General features: G+C 44.3%; 2 protein-coding genes across 2 annotated transcripts in view; one reads left to right on the top strand and one right to left on the bottom strand.

The window, feature by feature from the left end:
* The first annotated feature begins 225 nt into the window (after positions 1–225).
* On the top strand, positions 226–1,596 carry LOC117143384 (histone H1-gamma, late). The gene is made up of 2 exons (XM_033308065.1): positions 226–1,043; positions 1,158–1,596. Exons 1-2 carry the CDS (start codon positions 351–353, stop codon positions 1,521–1,523), a joined length of 1,059 nt encoding a protein of 352 aa, XP_033163956.1. The 5' UTR covers positions 226–350; the 3' UTR covers positions 1,524–1,596.
* Positions 1,597–1,933: 337 nt separating this feature from the next.
* The window catches only part of LOC117142586 (disintegrin and metalloproteinase domain-containing protein 12), a 31,907-nt gene continuing 17,217 nt past the window's right edge, over positions 1,934–16,623 (bottom strand). Inside the window, exons 2-8 of the mRNA XM_033306656.1 lie at positions 9,154–9,254; positions 8,384–8,578; positions 8,150–8,301; positions 7,273–7,615; positions 5,844–7,206; positions 5,654–5,783; positions 1,934–4,435 (exon numbers count right to left, since the gene is read on the bottom strand). Of these exons, the coding sequence (XP_033162547.1) occupies positions 2,620–4,435; positions 5,654–5,783; positions 5,844–7,206; positions 7,273–7,615; positions 8,150–8,301; positions 8,384–8,578; positions 9,154–9,254 (4,100 nt within the window). The 3' untranslated portion in view covers positions 1,934–2,619. The remainder of the gene's footprint in view (positions 4,436–5,653; positions 5,784–5,843; positions 7,207–7,272; positions 7,616–8,149; positions 8,302–8,383; positions 8,579–9,153; positions 9,255–16,623) is intronic.

Genomic DNA, 16,623 nt, shown 5'->3' with positions numbered 1-16,623 from the left:
AAAAGATCGCGTTATTTAAACTGAACTATTTGCTATTGTATTACTTAATATCTTATTTTAATATATATGATAAATATTCATTGTTTTATTTATAAAATTTGTGGTCAAAAACGCTTCAAATATTTAAATGATGTATGTATACTTATCTGAATAATAAACGGTACTTACAAAATCGACTTAAAAAGCTTTCCGATATAACTTTTGGTCCCGTTTTTTGGGCTTTAACAGTCATTGCAATTTATCATTGTTACTGCGAGTTTCGATTACCGTTTTGTTAACCTTTTTTCGTGTCTTAAAAGTTGTTGAGTTGTATTTCTAATTTATGTTCAATTTCACTTCCAATTAATAACATGAAACTAAAGCCGGTTGATCGTAATGATGGCTCGGAAGATGAGAGCGAGGAGGAAATGCCAAATGATCATTCCGAATCCGAAGACTCCAATATGGGCGAGGAAGAGGAGCTACCGGAGGAAGATGAGGAGGAGATGGAGGAGGAGGAGGAGGATCAGCAGGACGGTGACGAGGCCGAGACAGATAAGCTCGGAGCTGATCGGAATCTCTATCCCACTCCTCCGCCTGATGATGGGTCGAAAATGGTGCCCCCCGATTCTGGCAACCCCAAATCGATGGTCTCAAAACCAAAGGGTACGCTCATATCCTTAGCTCTTATGGCCATCGGAAAGTTGGCGAGCCGATCGGGCTCATCGGTTCAGGCCATAATGACATACCTAAAGGACAATGGTCAGGAGTGGAAGGATCCGAAGAAAACCGCCCGCCTCATCCATCGAGCTCTAAAATTGGCCGAAGCCAACGGCGAAGTGGTGATGGTTAAAAGGTCCTTTAAACTCACCGATAAGCAGAAGAGCTCCTCCAAGGCAGTGGAGAAAATGAAGGCAAAGAAACAGAAGGAGAAGGAAAAGAAAGCCAAAGTCGAGAAAGTTCTAAAGGAGAAGGCTGAGAAGAAAGAGGCCAAGGCGAAGATGAAGGAAAAGAAGAGTGCTAAGGAAAAATCCAGTAAACCAACGGAGCGGAAAACAAAGCAAGTACGTGGTTTATTCTAATCTAGAATCTGTTTAAAGTAAATTCAATAGATTTTATAAGAATTAGCTACCTTGATTTATCATATAAATGGTAGTAAAACCAATATTTACATACAGGCTGGAAAAAAGAAGAAGCCCGAGGATGGATCCAAAAATAATCCGCCAGCATCCAAGGCAGCTTCATCCGCTGCCGCGCAGGCCATGCTGGAAACTTCACTGATAGCGACTCCTGAAGCGGAAAAGAAACCGGCCAAAACCAAAGCCAAGATAAAAGAGGATGCATCCGAGGTGGGAAAGACTAAAAAGCCGCGAAAGTCCATTGGAACTCTGGCTCAGCCCAAGGCAGCCAGGCCGAAAGTCAAGGCGGTCAAGAAACTGGTGGCTGGAAAGGGAGCGTCCACACCGGATCTTTCCACAATGGAGGCCCAGGCCACGTCCACTCCACAAGGAGCTACCAAGGCGAAGCGCAAGCGCAAAGTCTAGTTATAATTTATGTTTTTTCAGTACATGTGAAACTTTGTTTAAATAAAATTAATAATATTTTAGTTCCTAGCAATAGTTTAATTGACTTTTCTTTGAAAGTTTAGGAAATGAACTGATAATTAAATTAAATTATTTAATTTTGAAACTTCGGTTATCCCCTTCTCCTTCTAGTGGTGTTCAACCTTCAGCAATAAACACATTTTCTCATTTCAATTGAGTTAAACATATATTTTAACATAACTTCGGTTCTATACACATTTGATATTGTTCTTACATATGGTGTGTAACATATTCCTTGCAACATTGAGACAATTTAAATTGATTTCGCTACTGAATGGCTCTTTTAATTACGTTTTCAATACACCCCAGCTATACAACACTTTTTACTTTAATTAATTCGAGGCGGCGCATTTGTTGTGACAATTTAACTTCTTTGGTTTTTATTTACAAAAGCATATTGCATATAAACATACATGTACATAAATACAGGGGACTACCGTAGAGTATAGTATAGATACAGATACGCAGCTATCGTTAGGGGCTAAAATAAAACTTCACATGCAGCGCTTAAACATTAACCATTGAGATACATACATACTTAGCACATGAGTTAAGCAACGCCTTACGTCTAACTAGTGGGGCATTGGTAAAGGAATGAATATCAAAGACGACGCAGTCGTAGTCATAGTCAGTGCCAGATGAAATTAAATCGTAACTTAACTAAAACTTAAGTCAATTCCACGCAGAGTGGCGATTTAGACAGACCAAGAGCATAGCCAAGAATCACAAAACGGCGAAGAATACAGGCTAACATATTTCCTTACTTTCACACACAGGCATGTTTTTGAAAACTTTAAGAAATTCACTGTACGGATGCCTTGAATAAAATGGGGGTCACTATGTGGTACGATAATATTTAAGAACTTTGCTTTGCTATAACATGTCTGAACTATCAATAAACTATAATTACACTTTTAAAACTTCGTAAGGATGATCAGTTCATATGGATCAACCTACACCCTATCATCCTTCCAATTTCAAATACATATTTCATGCTATGCTCATGGTCAAGCCCGATATCTTAGTGTTCCTTAGTCTACTTGCTCTGCTCGAATCGCTGTGCCAGCGATGCAATGCTGGACTTATTCGCCACCGCCAATGTCGCCGCCTTTACAGTGGGTGGCGTGGGCGCTGCTCCGCCATTCGCCCGCTTTCCCAGTACTCCTCCCGCTCCACCGCCGCTAAAGGATGGCTTTGCTGACAGCGGTTTGGGCTTTTGAATGGTGGCCGAGGGCGCTGTGGCCGACGCTCCAGCCGTTCCATTTGGCAGTGTTTTCGTTGTGCTCTTCATAAAGGATTTGGGACGGGCGGAATTGGCTACTCCGCTCATGCTGCCGCTGCTGCTCCGTTTGGCCAGCTGGACTACTGGCGCTGGCTGCGACTGACCGCCGTTTCCCCCCGCCGCCGCCGGCTTAAAGCTGGACATGCTGGGCTGGGCCTGCGCCTGTGATTTGTCCGCCACAGTGGGCTTAACCCGAGCCACGGGCGCATTGGCTGGCGGCGGGCGGTGATATGTGCTTGCAGATGCATTAGCTGCCTTTTCCTCCAGCACACTGCTCGCTGGCTTCGGTGGAGCAGGACGCTGTGGACTTTTTGGGGGATCTGCGGGTGGTGGTTGAGCTGCTGATGCTGCTGCAGCAACGGGCTTTCCTGAGTATATGGAATCCCCGTTGATCTTTTCTAGTTCATTCACTATTTCATTCAGCAATCCCATATCGCTGCCATTACTCGCCCTGTTGGCCACCAAATCGCTCCGCTTGAGGGTCTGTGCCGCCGGCGGAATCTCATCAATTACGGAGTAAATGTCGTCGTTCGAGGCTCGCACTTCATTCTCCACAAATTCGCAATCGTCATAGGTATTCTCCACAGATCTCTGGGCAGTGGAAACCGGCCTCTGATAGCCCGATGAACTGATGGAGTTTGTTTTCTTGACCACCAGTGGAGGTGGCCTTGGAGGTGGCGACTTGGGTCTCGAGGCGCCATTGCTATTCACCTGGCCACTCTTCGGGCGTGGCAGTCCCGGTGGAGAGCGCATGGATCCAAAACTCTGTAGTTGAGTCTTTTTGGTGGGCGAACGCATGGATTGTGCGCGTTTTACCAGATTCTGGGTTTCTTCTTCACGGGGAGTGGTCTCCGAATCGGAATTGGACGATTCAGCTTGGGGAGCAGCGGGCACAGGCATAGGGGCGGAAATTTCCAGGGTTCGCAGCCGCTCCCGATCGATGTAGGTCTTCTCTTTTAGTGGCGGTTTCTCCTCCTTCTTCAGAAACGAAGCAAATCGACGTATGGTGCCATCTCGTTTAACATTAAGCTTGGGATCAGCGTGTAGAGGAACTGGAGGAGCAGATCGACTGGGCGAGAGATCCTCTGTGCTGTCCTTGAGTGGCACCATGGTTAATGTACTAGAATCCAGTTTGGGTGGTGAGATAATGGGACGTGCCGTTGAGCCGGGATTGGGTGGTGGCAAAGCAGGCGCTGGCCTCACCCAAGTGGCTTCTGGTTTCGGGGATGGCGGATGAATGGGAGCCGTCCCCGGCTTTACTACTGGCGGTGGTGGGGCCATCCGCTGCGGTCCATCCTGCTGCACAGTGGGCTGCACAAAGGCCACATTCGGTCCGCTGTAGTTGCTCGCTGGTGACGATGCATCGTTCAGCGGTCGCAGAGTGAAGCCATCGAATTTGCCAAATAGTCCAGCTGACGGTGTGGAGTCGCTTGGTGATTTTAATAGTGCCGAATCCATATCATCCGTACTGCTAGGCGTGGATTTTAACAAACCATTACTTGGCGGCGGACCTGTGCCATTTTGATTGGTTCGCGTTGTGATGGGTTTGCTTCCACCAGAGGATTTTAAGCTGCAAGGATAATCAAGTATAGGGATTAATATGATGAAATAAAGTTCAGCGATAAAAGCATTTAAAGTTCAGTTGTGTAACATACCAAATCAAAAACGTGCATTAACCAAACACCAGTGCTAGAGTTACTAAAACATAGCTTGAAGGATAGTAGACATACAAACAGCAATACAAACATTAAACCAACACCAAATGTTAAAGCGTCACATTTATTGCAAAACATACAAAATTAGGAAAAGTAAAACTAGGAACAAATTCAAATTATGGACTATGTTAGTGGGGATTGTGGGAATTGGTTATGTGGCATTAACACAAAAGTTCGAACGGGTACCGTGTTTAAATGAAAAGAGTTGTCTTCGGTTTTCCGAATTATCAATATACAATTGCAGATTTTAAAAAATTCTTAAATACTTTCTCTCAATCACTTATATACTATTTTTGTGTTCGCTTTTTTCTCAATCTAGGATTGAAGATTTCTTAATATACGACTATATTCAGATATGAGAAAACTAATACAAAAATAACCCTATCCTAATAATTCTTGATCTACAACACTGAACCCATTTGATTTCCGAGCTCAATATAAATTCTTAAAAATTCTGCAATGATATTGAAATGCCATGGGCCAAGCGCAAAGTCATGCTGTATTTCTGTGGCAGTGCAAGCGTATTTCACTGTAGTTAATTTGTGGTTTAGTATTTGGCGCACCTCGCGGGGTCGCTCTGTATGAACTGGGCGCCCTCGGTGAGTGCCAGTGGGTTTGTGGTGGCATTCAGCCGCGGAGCCGTGATATCCAGCTTGCGTCTCAGTGTGCTGTTGTTCGTGTTGCTCTTGTCATTCTGGTTAAGTGACTCAGTGTTGTTGTTATTGGAGGTTGAGTGCGTGGAGGGCAGGAGAGTTAGAGGTTTCAAGGTGGCCGGCTTTGGTCGCACCTCTTGGGTGCTATGGCTTTTTGGCACAGAGGGCGGCGGAATGTTTAACTGATGCACTACATCTGGATTGGACTTGCGGCGCGGCAGAATGGAGTGTATGTTAGTAATGGTGGCCGGAGCCGTGTTAGTTACAACACCAGAAAGCTGGCGAGTGGTGTGCAGTGGTAGTGGAGGTGGTGCAGTGCGTGCAGGGGTCTGTTTAGGTGCTAGTGTGGTGGAGATGCTGCTGTCGGGACTGGTGGTGTCCTCTTTCGAGCCGGTGCTGAAGGAGGAGGTCGATACATACATATTGTCCGCCAGTTTTCCGCGCGTCAGCATGCCGTTCTTGTAGCAGTGATAGAGGAACCAAAAGAGAGCCACAACGGGCAACACAAAGAAGAAGAGCACGTAAAGGAATCGCTTGAAGCCCACGGAACCTGCAAGAGAGAAGGAAAACATATCAAATCTGCGGACTTCAGGATGCTTTTTAAACATACCATTTGGATCTGTGGCTGGTCCACTGTCCGGGGAACCTCCAGATCCTGCCTTCGAGCACGATTCCCCGCCAAATCCTACATCGCAGTGGCAGTGGCCTCGACTGTTACAGATGCCATTGCCATTGCAATCCTCCGGACACGGCTTTCCCATGCCCGTCTGCCGAACCGTGGCCACCGGCAGGCAACGCTGATCCACACACATCTTATCCACGCCGCATTTGGCTCCATTGGGCGTAAGGCCGGGATCGGTGGTCTGCAAACCCAGATCCACCAGGGCAGTGCGACAAGCGACAATCTTGCGATCGTGACTTATATAGGAATGGGACAGCTCAGCCGCCGATTCCATGCCGAATTCGAGTCGTTCGTTTAAGTGGATGCAGTGGAGCATTCCGCAATTGACATGCTGCTCTTCGCAGCTCAAATAGGTCTTGTTCAGTCTATTGTAGCCGCAATTTCCTAACCGATTGCCCCCCGTGTTCTTGTTGTAGCAATGCTCCGAGTTATCACCCGTGGGTCCCCACAATATTCGACACTGATTGGAGTGAGATCGACATGTGCCGTGGAAGCAGTATGCTTGACCTCCGTCGCAGGGTTCCGTGTCCCGCCGGAATACATCCGTCGGACAGTACTCAGACTCCCCGGTGCAGTACTCCGGTAAATCGCACTCGTTTTCAGCCTCTCGACAGGAACTGCCCGCTAATTTCGGTCGACATGTGGTCAGATCACAGCATTCTCCGGTAGCACAGGTGGCATTTTTTGAGTGCAACATGCAGGTGTGGGCATTGCAACAGGCATTTTCACAGTGCTCCGGTAATCCGCAATCGCACTGTTCCCCAGGCTCCACGAATCCATTGCCGCAAGTTGGTGATTCGAACAACCTTTCCGGCTTGTTCCTCAGGCAGTAGTTCATTCCGCGCGAGAAGGCTATCGTGAGCTGATCAATGCTGCAGCTGCTCCAGTTAACTGGAATAAACGAGGTACTCGAGGCAGCCATCACACACTTCTCATCCCGACAATGACAGTCCGATGTATCGTGCTCCATGCCAAAGTTGTGCCCCATCTCGTGGGCCATCGTGGTGGCCACCATTGCCGGGTTAGGACTGTGCTGCATGCTCACTCCGCCGGAGTACTCGTACGTGCAGATGGGACCCTTCAGGGCCTTGCCCACCACACCGCCGGCGAAGTTCTCCTTGGTCAGCAGCTGGGCATTGTCGTTGGGATGCTCCAGCACCAGTTTGGTGCTTCGGTAGTTCAAAAAATTTCGCAGTGTCACGTCGCCGTCACTGGAGAACTCGATTTCGTTGCTCTCGTTCCAGATCACCACGCCCACCAGCGCCACAAATATATTCAAGGGGACATAGAGCTAACAGTGGGTAAAAGCAATAGATTAGATTCACTATTTCATAAACGTAGCTCCCATATCACTTACCGCATTGATTATATTGGCAATGCCCTTGCAATACTGGTGCACCTTCTTGGTATTCTCTTGGAAATTTTTGTACACCTTATTGTCCACAACGATGACCAGCTCCACGTAGCTGGAGTATTTGTTGGCATTGTAAGGCCCCCGGATCAATTGACTGCTATCGTCCGCCTGACGTCGCTTCCGGAGCAGGGTCTTCGAGAATTCCCCGCCATCAAGGCGGAGTGGCAGTGATGGAATCCCTCCTCCAAGTCCGTTATCCTCGTCAGCCTTTTCGTAGTCGTGACTGTGGTCGTCCCTGTGGTTATCATAGCCACAGGTGGCGTTCGTCGGATGCATGTCTGTCTGCCTGCGGAGACAAATAGAAGGCAATTTGATATTTCCGTGGCCAACAAAAGAAATTAATAACGGAAGTGCCGGTGGCGCATAAACATAATGAATGAGTAGGTCGGTTATGGTTGAGAATTTCGCCCTGGTTAGGGAATTGGGTAAATATACCCGAAAAGGCAAATATTTGTGGCCCACAAATAGGTAAACATTTGGCCAGTAAACTTCAAAATATACATTCACAACTGACCCAACATTTATGACAACCAAGTTAAACATATTTCGCTTGGGTCGATGGGGGCATAAACTCCCGATAAGATAAGCGCCGTTTAGAAAGGAGAATATTGGCTTGATCGGTATCGTGGACTGGGAAAGAGGCACCATAAACTTCAAATAGGTCGTTATCAAATCGCGAACTCATCGTGGGTTCTATATATGTAGAGTACTAAATAGATACTAGTTTACTCGGTCAAATTAAATGATCAATCTAGAAATTGTTTTAAAACGATTGATAACTTAGCTCTTTTAATAATTGGGGCAAAAAAGCACAACTCACCTCAGCAAATAGTGGTCATCCTGGAGTCGCCCCCTGCCGTCGACATGGGGATGGATGAAGTACGTCTCCCTGCCATCGATTACGATGCCATCCAGAGCACCATCACAGGTGGAGAGCGCTACCACAGATTCTGGTTTACCACGAATGTGTCCCTGTGTTGGGTAAAGCAAATAAGATGAGAATATAGTCGCAAATAAAATAAAAACTAAAGACAGGAACTAGATGGTCACATACCTGATAATGGCATAAATCAACCTCAGTCTTGGTAAAGGTGGTAACCACATGGCCAGGAGTGGCTCCTCTGCTGGCATTTTGGTAGCGCAGGAAGTGGGAGTCCGGCAGGAGGAGATCGTTGCGCTGCAGGTCGACGACGACCCGCTTGCCCTCGTGGGTGTAACTCAGGCTAATCTGCGGCGTGTGAAGGCCGTCCTGGAAATCAGCAGAATAGCAGGGTGATAGCGTTAACAATATTAAGCCATTTGGTCGGGCATCCCCATTTATTTCATTTTTGCATGCAAATTGTGGGCGTGACATTGTGCCGAGGTGCGAATGTGTTATGTCCTGTGCGCCGCAGGGGTCAACTGAAATTCCAACCTACCACCATTGGCCCCGCCCACTCCCGTTGAAACTAATTAAAACGGGTTTGGCTGTTTTCCATCGCACCCTGCAAACTCCAAACATTTTTAACCCCAAGCATGCAATGAATTTCGCGCAAAAGTTGTCTCTGATTAACTCCCGTTGGTAAATTCACAACGTTTAAATATCTCACGGTAAAACATAAAAAGTTAAAAGTTTACTGACTTTAAAGTTTTAAGATGTACATAAATGATGACTATTTAAGAGAAATGGTTCTGTTTATCTAGGTAGGTCAGTTTAAGTTCCAAGTAATTGTTATTGAAATTTGCTCCACAATTCGTTCAATGTCACATGATGACTTAATGTTGCATCTGGTGCATAATTTAGCACAACTACCCTAGGATTTACCAGTGTCCTTGGCTACTTACGGTGGCATCCAGAGTGGTTAGCAGGCTGCGCTTAGTGCGTCCATGTTCCACCTGCGGTCGTATCACAGTGTAAGTTGAGAACTCGTCGAGGACGGGGTGTGCTGCAATTGAGATGGAAGGGGAAAACATTCATTAGGGTGATGTAAATGCTGTTAATTACAAAATACCTGGGCCGCACCCTAAGATCCCCTTCATTCCCGCCTCTTCAAGGTGAACAATGCTTTTCTGCGGCAGAATGTGGTGTATCTAATAGGCTTAAAGTCAACGCCGCCGGGCATCCAAAACACTGACAACTTGAGCCCGAAATTAAGGCGAAGCGAATGCGCTGCTCTGATAATCATTTAACATGTTGCCGGGCATGTTGAGATACTCTGATAAGACGTCGACGACTACGGCGACGAGCATCAGTCATCTTGCTCTTGGGCCTTTATTTCTTTCAGGCCAGGGGCAGTGCTAAAATTAGCAAGTTCATAAATAACACTATATAGATACGGGCCAGACTTTTGGACAAGCACAGCACAAGCACGTCTAATTAATGCAAGCCGCCAGACATCGCAGATGTCTGACAACCCTGCTATGTATCTCACAGATACACTTGTGCTTAGCAATTGCATGCAGGGCGATACACAGTCGCGGTCAGCATTATAGCATATCCTGTGACTATCACATAAAGATCAAGAAGCGATTCAGACTGACATCAAAGCTAACTGAAATCTAAGCGCAAACAAACAACTTGCAAATTGTTAAACTCTTCTAATCTTTAATGCGAGAAAGTGTGGTGCATCTAAAAATGAAACTTCCAAGTTTTTACATCGAAGAACTTTTAATTAGCAGTGCTATAGTTTTCCCCATCATGGTGTACAACTTTGTACAAGTTGAAAATTGGACACGCAGACCCCATAAGCGAAATCACTCGAGTCCTGAGGCCAACACGACAAAACAATAAACCGAGCAGGCCAAGTTACCCCAGTTCTTTCTCCCCCCAGAAGAACTCTTCCAATTTTTCAGCTGCTGCAAAGTCACTTCGCCCCTTTTCCCCTTTTTCGTGCTCAAAACTCACTTTCCAGCGCCAAATGTCACACGCGTCAGAGGTTTTTGTTTTACACGACGCAACGCGTCACAAAATTCTGAAAGTACCCACAGGAAAAAAACCGAGATTTCGCTGTTTTTATTTTTACCACGTCCGACGTTTAACGCAAAATCATGAAGAGGCCGCCAAGTTGTTCCGAGTGTGTTATAAATATAAATACATTATTTTTGCAGATTGTTTACGACCTGTATAGTTGTAGGAAAAAGTTTTCCTTTTTCGCATATTTTTATTGGCAAAAATCAGCGGGGGTCAGAAAACGAAGAACTAAAGAATGAATGCATTTAAGATAGAAGGAAGAGAATAAAATTGTGATAGTATTCTTCTGAATAAGTAGCCAACAAGATATTGGTTTTAACCCATTTATTATGTGACCATTTAGAACAGATTATAAATAACAAAAAGATAGGGGGCCTTTTATGGAGGCAGAAATTATGGGGTGAAAGCTTCCGAAAGAGTGTAAAATTCATAGACATTAAGGTTCACCATTCTAAATATAGGTGATTGATGGATCACACGCGTTAGCATCTAAAACAATGTGGAATGAAGTATTTTTCCTCCAATAAACCGATTAAATATAATTTCAGATTTGCCATTCATTAGGCACAAGACAAATGCGATTTGCATAAGTCTATCAAAGGTATTTGATTATCCAGATATTTTACGTGCAAATCGGTAATCAAATTGATTTCGTAGAAAAGCTGAATGTTTGGAATTTAATTTCTTGGGGTGTGACCGGCAAATGGGCGGGTGCTGAGACTACCACTTAATGGGTGAGACATCATAAAACAGAACTAATGACTGCCAGACTAATGAAAACTCCCTTCGACCCAAATGTATCCCTTCTGCTGGCATCCCGCTAGATGTATCACCATATGGAAACGGGGGAGCTTGGCGGTATTTCTGGCTTATTGTTTACGGAAAACAATTAACCCGAAGTAAACTTGAGTGATTGATTGGCTCAAATGACTAATGAGTAGTTGGGCCAGGCCCCCTACTTCTATGCATCAATAAGTTTTTCCGGCTCATGTGGGTTAACTGCCTTTGCCTTTTTCGGCGTAACTTTTGTTCGAGCTGTAAAAGTATCTACAAGTGGGTGTCGACTTTCTCAGCTGATAAGCAGCTGCCAAAAAAAGAATGCGATAAGGATGCACAAGCATGCATGTCTGCTGGCAATCCGAGAATTTAGGGCAAGCCATCGACTTGGCACCAGATTGTTGGCCGAATGGCGCCAGGAGGCGCCTCAAGGACTCGCGTCCTGCAGCACTCCGTCGAGTGGAAACTCATTAAAACTAGAACACAACAGAAGCACCCACGCATAGATAGCTCTCGGCTGACGGATCAGTTCAGACAGTGCACTTGGAGAAATATATGCTACTGTTTTGACTCAACTTTAAATCCATTTGTGTATAAATCAAATAGAATCTATAGAAATAGATTTTATATATCTTATTTTAAAAATTAAATTGTTTTGATTGCGATTTAACTAACATATGATGTATTTTTTCCAGTGCACAACTGGTAAATTATCACACACTGCCAGCAAGTCAAGTCGCAGTCTTGAGCCCGAGGCAAACATATGGCATAAGGGTTCCTAAGCGAGGGTAGACCGGGCCGTTCATCCGTCAATCATCGCACGGGTCATGAATCGAGTGATGATGGATTCCGCCGGCTAAAATAAGGAACAAATTACAACCCGATGCTGATGCTTCCCCTTCCTTCTTTTTTTTTTGACGAACTGATGTCGTCGCGTACTTTGATGTTCCATATATGTACATATGCCGCGATGGATGATGAGGTTGCTGGGTAAGGATGTTTTGGAATTGTCGGCCAGAAATCATGTTTTTGTTTGGACTGTTTGGTGTTTTGAATCTCCCACTGAGGGGGGGAAGGGCCGAGAAAGCCCGCAGGCTTGAAACTGATTTTGAATTGGGCTCACATATTTAGTTTTATATCTCCTCTGCATTTGTCACTTGTCAACCCCCAAGGGGGAAAATAGCAGCCAAAGGAGGGATTAATAAATAACTCTCAATCTCCTCTCCCAACTCCATATAACAATCAACGGAGGCTACAAAAAATAAATTTATTAATAACTGCTGGCGAGCCATAAAAAATATGAAATGAATCCAGTGGATAAAGCATTTAGCATTTACAGTGAACTTCACATTGAATTTCGATTTGAATGGTAGGAACGAAAACCATTTCCATTTCCATTTCGAACCATTTGAATGATGAAAAATGTGAAACCTTCTCAAGTGGCCATTGGGCCATTGCATTCTTCAATTATAGCCCGAGGCATTTAAATATTTTAAATTATGACTGCCGGCGGCTCGAGTAGATATGCCAAACTCAATTTGGGCAAAGTTCCCTGGGATGCCATCGTAAAACTTCCAACACTTTTAGCTGGGGGCCCCCAAAAAAGAACCAAATATTAATAGAATCTCGCTGCCATAAACAGATTAGTGCAGCCCCGGGGGCGTGGCCAATGTGGGCGGGGATTTCCACTTCGGCGATGGCAAAGAGGCATTTCTCCTACCAACTCAAAAATCGAACCGAATCGAATGTGTGGCTAATTGATAAACAAGACGAGGAGACGATGACGTCGACTGGGGATTCGGATTTGGGGACTTGGCTTCGGTTTTTGGGCTGTGAACTGCAGTCGAATACAAATTGAAAATGAATACGAACGTTTTTCACTCTTTCCCCCCTCAAAAAAAAAAAAAGAAATGCGTTTACTGCCCCGCCTCAAGAGTAATTGAATAATAAAAGAAAATGCAATTGTTTTTGGGTGCACAAACGAAATTAAATGCTGAAGAAATTCAAAACAAACTCCCCGACAAACAACAACAAATTCAATTGTAGGCAAAACGACACGCACACAAACACACTCATCACAATTTAATTAAATTGTTTGGCTCCTAAAAGAGGTGTTCTAAATTGAAAAAAAAAAACATTTAGCGTGCTTAAAGAAAACTTTTAAAAACGGAAATTTAAATTATTCATGTGGATTTTATTGACATGTTTATGAGTTTGGGAACTATAAAGAATTTCTTTTATATCTTTGATGTACAAATCAGAGGAAGAAGCGATTTAAATGGCATAAAAATGCAATGATTATAAATAAAGCAGATGGGAGCAGTAAAATTTGTTATAATGAGTAAATCGCTTAAAGAAACTATCGATGGCGATCTTAAAAAGGAAACCTAATATTGGATTTATTTTTTTCTATCATATCTAATTTGTGTATTCCTTGATTTCTTTCTTCTTTTTCTTTCTTGAACAATAAGTTTGCCACACTGGTTGGTATATCTTGTGCTTAAAATCTTAACGAGACAATTAAGCCATCAGCCACCTACTGAGCAGCACTTTATGAGTCCGAAACATCGTTTATCTCTCCATCTACCAAATGGGCCAAATCCGAAAGCAAATCTTTCTCTCTCTCTCATCCGCTGATGACGGTAGCTCGCAAAACGCCTTTCACCTCCATTTTCACCTGACAAAAGGCCGCAAAATTCTGTGCCCAGCCAGCAAATGCAACAAGCCACGCAATCTGAAAGCCAAACACGAACATCGCCTGTATCTGGGTTAAACGCAAAAAATGCGCATGCGCAACACTGAAAGCTACGAAATCGGAGATAAGCATCGGTGGTTCAGTGTTGCATATGGATGTACTTACATCTCTTCGGTGTCACCATCATCATTTTGAAATGAACAAGGATCCGTGTAGGTTCTACTTTGTATCATTCAAATTGCTTTAGTTATTTCTTGACATTCTAATGGTATTTGCATTTTTATCACGTCTCATCTGATGGATTTCAGTGCATTCAGAGACATAACCCAGACAGTCGGCTTCCTCTTCATATTTAAGTAATAAATTTGAATTTTAAAAAACCTGTTTTCAAAACAAATTCTCATATTTACTATGTTTGAATTAGGGGTTTATGAAGAGCAACCACTTTTGTTTAATGTAGTTATACATTTTATAACATTTGTATATGAAATAAATTATATGTTATAGTGAATCAAAACCTTATAGTTATATTCCCGCTTAAGTCCCACGCTGTATTTAGCATAATTTATTAGCACACATAAGTCCTGTCAAAGTTCAATTCGGTGTTGCCTGGATTTGGACTGCAGCTCGTTCCTGCGCCTTTGGCATGTATGAGAGCACCTTCTGAATTATTTATAAGCTGCCCTCGCCTCCGCACTGCACACACTTCAAACTGCATCCCCAGATCCCCTCTCCAAGTACTTGAGTATAAATAAAACTTTAGCCCGGCCACGGAACCAAATGAAATGAAAACAACCAACTGCGGACACGACTGTGGAGTCGGGGAGTCGAGGAGTCGCGGGCGAGCAGCAAACGGAATCAGAAATCAAATTGTAACTTGAGTGTGCGACTCAAGAAAAGGACAATGGAGGTGGTAACCGGCATGGGGGCAGTTCCAGCCAGACCAGGCCACAAAAGCCGCTTTGTTCGAGTTGGTTTTACTTTTTATTCCATATCCCCTCCCAATTGCCGGGCTTTTCATTCCGGGGCGTGAAAGCACTTGAGCAACTGACAATCGTTTGGAGAAGTGGGGGCTTGGCTCGTCTCGTCTCGGCCTTTGGTTGGAGCATGCACTCAGGCAAATGAAGTAGAAGGATTCTCGATCTCGACATGTCCGCTCTCGGATTTAGGAAAAAAATGGGGATGAAACGAGCAGAAGACGGCGCCAGACAGGTAGATCCCGCATCCGATCAATTTAGACTAAGGTGGGGCTCTTCTTTTTCCATCATCCCCATGACTTTCAGTTTCGTATTCAGTTTTGTTTGAAAATCTGTGTGGTCCAGTTGAAAATCGACCACCTGTCAGTCGGCGAGGAGATCTCAACTTCATTATGCTGGCTTAGGATTAAGATTCCTTCATTAGAAAGCCATAAAAAGATATCCACAAGCAACAAGACATCTAGATCGCAAACCGAAAGACTCCCCGAGGAACTTTCTTGACTCCACTTTCTATAAATAATATCGGGAGGCTGCAGCTCTGCGTCTGCCACATTTTTGTTGCACTTTCGATGCAGTTTGTTTCTCTATTCTTTTTCCTGTTTTTTCTCCCCCTCCATGGCCGGAAATTAATTGCCTACAGGATTCCGCTGGCGTTGTGCATAAATTATACTCTCAATGCAGCCATTTATATAAATCAATAGCAGCGTACTTGCTGACAGGCCGCAGGCTGAAGGAAACACACTACGGACAGCCGTGACCCTATTTTTATGTACGCCACTGTGCCGCTGCACACGTTCACTGGGTTAAAAGAAGCTGTCGTGTCGTGGTGCCAACAAATTTGAAATTGATTGGATAAGAAAAGCCCAATATCAACAAATGCATATGTGCTTCAAAATTTGAGATGTTTGCTTGGCATTCGCAAAAACGTGCAAACTTGTAATTCTGTAAATTTATACAAGTTCAACAGTCCGTAACAAAATAATTTAATACGTGATTGTATTTTTATTGGCATGTTTCTGCATTTAATACTTTTGGAATTTGTTAAGCTTTGTTATTTTAAATAATATGCAGACTGCGATTCTCCATTCAGATACAATAGATATTGTGTAGCTATCTTTTCATTCAGTCTTTTCATCAACGTTGCTGGCCTGTCAATCAATGTAAGGCCAATTATTTCTGCACATCACTGGACTAAATCAGTTGCACCCTCGGAATTTAAGAATTTCATTGCTAAGCGGAAAACTCCCTAGGTGAAAATTCAACAACAAAAGACAAATAAACTCTGTTCGCTGCAATAATTCGCATTGTGCAAATTCATGGAGGCATCTGTGTGTCCGTTGTCGTTTCAGATAGAGATCATAAGTCGTTGCTGCACCTGCCATCTACCTTTTCTCCATTACTCGGGGTCAAACAATGGCCGGACGGGTGGTCAGATCCATTTCTGACCAGGTCAGCACGCTATCTGTGCAAATCTAATAGAACAAAGCAAATGATTTCGAGTGCGGAACATCGGGCGGTGGTGGAGGCACTTCAATGACAAGGACTTCTATTCTTCTGTCCTTCCCTCCATTTCTCCCGAGGACTTCTTAGTTGAACTGCAGCTGGGACCAAGGTCAAGGACTTGGGCAATTAACACCCTGCGCGTTGGCGGGTGGCATTTAGCACACAAACACAAGCACCCAGGCGGCATTTTTCACAATTCCAGAGATTTGGCAAGTGCCTGCGAAGGTGAGGAGACCACCCACGGCTCGAATACCTTCTTTGACTTGCCCAGCACGTCACCTGCTCCTGCTTAAGATGATCTACGGAAAGGCCCACAACGAAAGTGACAAGTGACTAATATACACTTGGCCAAAATGGCTATACAAATTAACTTGAAATGAACCTTCGTTCAT

This window comes from Drosophila mauritiana, chromosome 3R (assembly GCF_004382145.1).
Source record: "Drosophila mauritiana strain mau12 chromosome 3R, ASM438214v1, whole genome shotgun sequence".
NCBI lineage: Eukaryota > Metazoa > Arthropoda > Insecta > Diptera > Drosophilidae > Drosophila > Drosophila mauritiana.
This window is presented reverse-complemented; position numbering and strand designations above follow the sequence as displayed.